The 7,393-nt window shown below is 42.1% G+C and overlaps 1 protein-coding gene across 1 annotated transcript in view; it reads right to left on the bottom strand.

Moving 5' to 3' along the window:
• Window positions 1–7,393, bottom strand: part of LOC107293541 (protein FRA10AC1) — a 40,085-nt gene that overhangs the window by 27,933 nt on the left and 4,759 nt on the right. The window contains exon 2 of the mRNA XM_015822695.2: window positions 1,365–1,441. Within this exon, the coding sequence (XP_015678181.1) occupies window positions 1,365–1,441 (77 nt within the window). The remainder of the gene's footprint in view (window positions 1–1,364; window positions 1,442–7,393) is intronic.

Here is a 7,393-nt window from a genome sequence, read left to right as displayed (position 1 = left end):
CAGCTTGCGGGACTGGCCTAAGGGATTTTAAAGGGGTTTTAATTACTTTTAATCTGACAAATTTAAATATTTCTTTTTAATCAAATTTTAATTAGGTGTATAATATGTTAGTATTTTATCCAATTGTCAGCCGCCCTGAGTCCGCAAGGAGAAGGGCGGGATATAAATGTAATTAATAAATAATAAATAAATAAATAAAAGGTTGATAACCATAATCTCCTTCTGATTATTCAGGCGGAGTTGGTTTAGATTTTCTCATTTCACCATTTTTAATAGGTCTCCCCTCTATTTTCTAAGCAACCAAGATAATGCTCCTGAATGCCACATTTAATACCAGTGTTACTTTAATTTAAAAAAAAATCAGCATAAAGGAATGTACCTATTTATAAACCTACTCCCAATCAATGAGCATAGGATTGCAATACATGTCACTTCCCACTCAGGCAGAAAATCTATCTGTATGGTCACAAGGAGTTGAAAAGGACTTGATGGCAAATAATCAATCCTTTCCCATAAAGACAAGTTGGTAAGAAATAATAAGCAACAGTTCATTTCTTTTCAGTAGGTATCCTTTCCCTCGACTTCCTGGCCTCGACTTGCTTTGATTTCTTGTTCAGCACAGGTAATCCTTGACTTATGGCTACAATTGGGACTGCAAAATTTGTCATTAAGCAATGTGGTCATTAAGCAAGGCACTGCATGACTGTACCAGATTTTACAACCTTTTTGTCATTAAGTGAGATATCACGTGCCAGCTTCCCCGCTGATTTCGCTCGTCAAAAGTTGGCTATAAGGTTGCACGTGATTACATGACCCCAGGAGGGTGCAACTGTTGTAAATGTGACCCAGTTGCCAAGCCAGATTGCAATCACACGACTGCAGGGAAGCTGCAACAGTTGTAAGTGTGATGCCTGATCATAAATCACTATTTTCAACATCGTCATTAACTTCTGTAACTAAATGAACTGTCATAAGTTGAGGGCCATCTGTAATTTGATGTAGCAGGGGATTACTAGCCAGCCTTTAATGGAGCTCTGGGTCTTCCGAGCTGAAGCTCAGAACTACAAGGAATGGGATGCCAAACAGCTACTAAATGGATACTACCAGTGGTGGAATTCAGTTAGTTTGCACCAGTTCGGTAGAACTGGTAGCTACCGTAATTTTTTGTTGTGCAGGCCTAGAACTTCCAGAAGTGGCATCCACACAGAGAACCAGTTGTTCACATATTTGAATCCCATCACTGGATACTACAGTGTTTTTTAGTGTTGTTTCGGGACAAGATACTCTGCTCACACTTAAGTAAAAAAGAAAAGTCTACTACTTGCACACATACAAATTATAATGCTACCAGGGCAATATGTTACCTATTTTTCTGTTGGCAAGATTTCTCCACTGTTTCATCATCACTAAAATCAGAGTCATAGTCTCCATGGCCAAGTATCTGGAGGAAAAAACATACAACATGGATTCTGGTAAATTTATGGATTATAAGGCATTGGCTTCAAAAGGCAATTTCCAAACTGAAATAACCAGAAACACATTTTGAGAAAACAAAATGAAATGGCTTCATAAACAAAGACTTGGTCTGAACAATGGAAAACATCAGCAGATTTCTCTGTATCCCTCTTCTCAATACGCAAAAATCCATTATCTGCAACCATAGATTTCAGTATACAAACAGTGAAGAACAACATTACAGCAGGAGTGACTATTACGTTTTGTCTGCATATACTTCTCCCTCTTCAGGGAGATCATATCCCTTTAGAGCAAAATGAGAGGAGGGCTTATAGAGTAGACCAAGGTGGGCAATAATGGCAACTTTATGACCTATGGACTTCAATTCCCAGAATTCGTGCATGCTGGCTCAGGAATTGTGGGAGCTGATTCCACAAGTCATAAAGTTGCCATACTTATCCACACCTAGAGTAGACTCACAGAGAGTCACTTGTTTCTCCCCCTCCTTCCTCTTCTTTTCCAGAAAAGAGGGGTATAAAAAAATGTGGGACTGCTGCAATGGCTGAGATTTCTACAGTGTGGCTTCCCATTCCAAACAATATATATATATACTGCTGGTCCTCAACTTATGATCATAATGGAGCCTGCCCATTATAGTCATAAGTCACGATGGTCTTAAAGCTAGTCATCACATGACCAACCCAGTTTTATGACTTTTTTTGCAGCGGTTCTTAAGCAAATCACCATGGTCGTTAAGTGAATCTGCAGACGTTAAGTGAATCCATTGTTCGCTACGGACATTTTTGTTGAAAACCAGAAGTAAACACCGGGTTTTTAGCAAAAATGTCATAAATTGTGATCACATGACCATGGGAAATTGCAAATGGCCATAAATGCAGGGCGGTTGCTGAGCATTCAAAATGCATTCGTGGAGTGTGGAGTGGGGGTGGCCACTGGAACTTTGGAACTGGATCATAAGTACCGTCGTAACTTCAAATGGTTACTAAGTGACTGGTCGCAAGTCAGGGGTATCCTACAAAACAACTTTGAAGGCAGCCATCCTTTGCTACCTATAAAGAACCAATAATTGCTCACATTTTTGCCCAGGACAAACTGCATGCCCAAATCTATTCTCTGTATTGGAAACAATTTAAGAAGTCCACCCTTGACTTCTTCAGAGCCTAAGGTCCTAACAGTTGTGTGACTGACCCAGGTTTGTTCAGCAAAAATCTCGAATAAAAAGTGTAATTGACAAAGCCTTATTTTTATAATTGACTTTAGCCTTATTTAGCCAAGTATAAAAAAGACCATTCCATGCTATGCATCAGACAACAAGGCACCAAAGGGCAGGATTCTAAAATTTATTTCCAATGTCCTCTTTCAACCAAGCAGCTACAGTTCTTCTTTAGTAAGGCATATAACCCTGATTTAAGTTCACGAGGGGGAAAAAATTCAGCAAGAAAATATGGAATTTATTAAATAGGGTGTTTTTAAGGATTGCATAATATCCCTTTCTTACAAATACTTTAGCATTCAACTTCAGTTTTGTTTATGAGAAAAGGAACTTTCTTCCTTCTACCAATGTCATTTTCTGTAATTTAAGTTTCAAGAGTGATTTCAAAAATGTCATATGTACCTTAAACAATCATAAAAGTATATAATTTTTCCCAACTTATTATGCAGATTTAAGGGTGAAAGTGGCATTTCTAATCACTGACATTTATGAGTGATTGTACGAAACAGACATGATAAGTTATTCCATGCTGAAGTACTTAGAATACAAGGGTGATATCACAGCAAATGGAATTGGCAACCAGTTTCTAACTGAGGTTTTGGAACCTTGCCAACTAAAGAACATGGAAGAGCCATGAATGTTTTCTAATCTCTGATTTAAAAAATGTGTTCCTCTTGCAATTTACTTTAGAACAGGTTTTCAACCAACAATGTCAAACTACCAATATGATACTTATCTGCAACATTTATGATACTGGGATAGATTTATGATGGGGACAAACACATTTACCAGCCATAAACATTATCTAATGGGTCATTATCACCATACTTACAACATATTGCAAAGATGGACCAAAACAGAGAGTTTCTTCAGCCTTTTGAATTATGCATACAAGTTATTTCTTATCTGGTTTAGTAGTTATGAATTCAAAACCAGACAAAAGTGTTATCAGTAGTTAAAAGTGACCATAAAAACCATAATTGTCATATAACTACATTTTTTATTAGATTGAATAGATTGATGGAGAACAATCTATTAATTCTATTTTAAAGATTGAAATTAAAAAATAAAATAAAGGTAAAATGATAAAACATGGGGAAGGACTCTTTGGGAGAAAAAACTATATAAAGATTCAGAAAAAAAGGGGAAACATCAGCCAACTATAGGCCAAAGACCTGCTTACCAACAACTTTCAAGTTGCTAATTGGTATGTTAGCTGATGCAGTCCAATAGCATCTACACGGAATCCTCAACTTGCAACAATTAATTTAGTGACTGTTCAAAGTTACTATTAGGAAATAGGAAATAGTGGACTACCAAGTTAGCTGCTGCAAGAAGATTGCACAGATTAACTATGGCATGACGAAGTAGCAACACTGGTGCAATGGAAGATCTGCTAGAAATACAATTTTCCTGCAAACAAGAACTGGTGGGATCACAAAATAGACAAAGTAACTAGAAAATGAAGACATTAAAGTGCTCTGGGGCTTTAGAATTCAAACAGACAAGCACTTGCCACATAACAACCCAGATTTAACAATTGTCGATAAGAAAGATTTAAAAAAAGTCTGGAGAGCAGACACTGCAGTACCTGGAAACAAAAGAATCAAGAAGAAGAACTGAAGAAGGTATCAAAATACAAAATACAAAGATAAATAAAAGTAGAATAACTATGGCAAAAGAAAGCGAAGATAGTACTAATAGTAATAGTAATAGGCCCCTTGGGTGCAATCCCAAAACAATTGGAACACCATCTGAAACCATCCACATTGACAAAATCCTATCTAAACATATGGCTGATTGTATAACCAAAAATAAACTGATTATCAACAATGCCATAACACAGTAGCCAAAAATGATTTACTGAAACATCTATAAAAATTATCATGGGTCAATAGTGAAAAATTGTTGGGCTCATATAGTTGAAAAAGTAGTCAGAAATGAGCAGGTTAAAATATTGCGGGAATTCCAAAAAGCAACTAATAAAGACTTGATGCATACACAACACATCAGACTGAACTGTGGTTGAAAAGAAAAAAATGTGGATAATTGATGTGGCAACACTAGGCCGTGCTAGGATAGAAAACAAAGAATTGGAAAAAAGCAAAAAATATCAAAATCTGAAAATCAAAGTTGAAAGATTATGGCATAAACCAGTCATGGAGGTCCCAGTGGTTATTGGTTCACTGGATGTCATATCCAAAAAATGTTGGACAGCTTACATAAAATCTGCACATTGACAAATTTTCCATCTATCCATTACAAAAGGACACACTGTTTGGATCCACACATATATTACGCCAATACATTACGACAGGGGTGTCAAACTCAATTTCATTGTGGGCCGCATCAGCATTGCGGTTGCCCTTGGGGGACCGGGGGTGTGTGGCCAGGGTGGGTGCAGCCTACTGGGTGGGTGTGGATGGAGTGGGTGTGGCCTACTGGATGGGCATGGCCAGCTGTACATCGTTCGCGTCAAGGGTGCCTGTGGGGGCCTGGGCAGGAGTGGGACAGATCTGAGGGTCTCTGACAGAAGGGGATGGGACCAGGGCAAGTGCCAAGGCATGGTCCACTGGAGGAGCCTCACTGTTCCTCTCAGGCCATGTGGGGGGGGCTGGATGGTGGTGCGGGCTGCCCGGAGCCCTGGCCAGCAGAGGTGAAACGCCCAGCCTGGCCCTCGAGCACCCATGGCACCAAGCCCAGCCCCACTTCCCCAAGGGGGTGCCCAGCTGCACTTATCTCCTCCTCAAGGCTGCTGCTGCTGTGCTTGCTCTCCTTAGCCAGGTTGCTCATGATGGGTACCAGGGCAAAGTCAGAGGGAGGCCCATTCCCTCTCCATGGGAGTAGACTCGGCTTTGTATCCAAAGCTTCCTTAGCAATAGGATGAGAGACCCCCAGGATAGGCCAGGAGGAGGGGGCAAGGGGATGGTGAAAGGGCAGCAGGGCAGGACTAAGGCAGGAGTTCCCTCAGACCCTCCCTCTCCTTCTTTCCTTCTTTCCTTCCTTCCTAAGTACAGAGTGGTGGGAAAATATTTGAGATGAGGGAGGGAGAAAAACAGGCAAGAAACGCAGCTGGGGAGATGTCACCCTTCATGTGGAATGAAGAAATGCACCATCACCTGGAAGTAGCCAGCACATGGCCCTCACCTACTTCACATATCTGGCTTGGTGGGCTCTGGGAGAGGGGATGCCATGAGTAGCGTGAGAGTCAATGTTACCTGCGCAATGACACCCAGCCCCCAGCCTGCCCGGTCTCGGCAGGCAGCGGGGCATTCTCCTCACAGTGCCGAGAGGTTGAGCCAGGCAGTGCGAAGCTCGCCAGCTTTGCACCTTGCTGCCTGCTGAAACTGGGCAGACCGGGGGCTAGGCAGCATTGCACTTCTCATCAGATTCGTGCCACCCGGCTCAGCTCTTGGCGCTATGAGGAGAGCGCCCTGCTGCCTGTCGAAATCCCTCCCCCGGAGCCCATCAAGCCAGATAGGTGCATTTCTTCCAGGCGATGGTGCATTTCTTCATTCCTCACAAAGGGTGACACCTCCCCAGCATGCACCCAAGGGGCAGGGCCAACGCGGCAGGGGCTGGTTCCTTGCTGTTTCCAAACGGCCTTGTGGAGCTAAGGCTGAATGCATTTCAGCATAGATGGCCAGCACAAAATTGTACATTGGCTCCTGGCCAGCCTGGGACAGGGCCAAGGCAGAGGGGGCCATTCCCTCACTGTTTCCAGAATGGTTTCGCGGGCCACATGAAACCACTTCATGGGCCGCATCCGGCCCCTGGGCCTTGTGTTTGACATGTCTGCATTACGACATCCTAGGTTCTTGGGAAGAACTCCATACCTATGAAGGCAAACACCAGCTAACAACTGGCAGATTTCACATAGTTCTGCATATAAAAGAGAATCAATCAGAATAGAGCTGGAAGGGACCTTGGAGGTCTTCTAGTCCAACCCTCTGTGGCTCTCCAGTCTTTTCTTAAAAACCTCCAGTGATGAAGCACCCATAACTTCTGAAGGCAAGCTGTTCCACTGGTTAATTGTCCTCACTATTAGGAAGTTTCTCCTTAGTTCTAAATTGCTTCCCTCCTTGGTTAGTTTCCATCCATTGTTTCTTGTCTTGCCTTCTGGTGCCTTGGATAATAAGTTCATATGACTTTATTTCTGTATTTGTTTGAATGCTGATGTGCTAAAACTATGCACATTATATCCCCAATATTACAGACAAGCACACCTCTTTTTCCACTTTTAACACAAAGGTCAGGAAGGAGTTATTGTGATTAAGCTGTACAATTTTATTATATGAACTATGATCTGGACTGCAACAATCACATTCAGGTGAGCCTTAGCCTTTGCCCTAGTTACTTGCTTTCTCTGATTTCTCCCTGTGTAGAAGGTATATTTTGGGAAACAAATAGTTGGGAGATTCCCTGCATGTGATGAGACTTTACATTACTTTAGCATAAAATAAACAGAAAAAGAGAGATTCAAATATGATAGAGCCTGCATAGTGACTGAGCTGTCTGTATTGGAGGGATGTGCTCATCTAGGCTAGACATTTGGAATTTTGTGATATGGTCGGGCGGCCTGGCGTTCGGCCCATTTTCGGCCCGTTTTTGGGGCTTGGAAGGACCCGGGCGGCCTGGAAGAACTTTGGCGGCCCGGCGGTGGAGGCTTGACTTCGCCCTCATTACTTGGCCCCTTGGCCCTGG

Source organism: Protobothrops mucrosquamatus, unplaced genomic scaffold (assembly GCF_001527695.2).
Source record: "Protobothrops mucrosquamatus isolate PMUCROS unplaced genomic scaffold, P.Mucros_1.0 scaffold1644, whole genome shotgun sequence".
Taxonomy (NCBI): domain Eukaryota; kingdom Metazoa; phylum Chordata; class Lepidosauria; order Squamata; family Viperidae; genus Protobothrops; species Protobothrops mucrosquamatus.
Note: the sequence above shows the minus strand (reverse complement) of the source record. Positions and strands in the feature narration are given on the sequence as shown.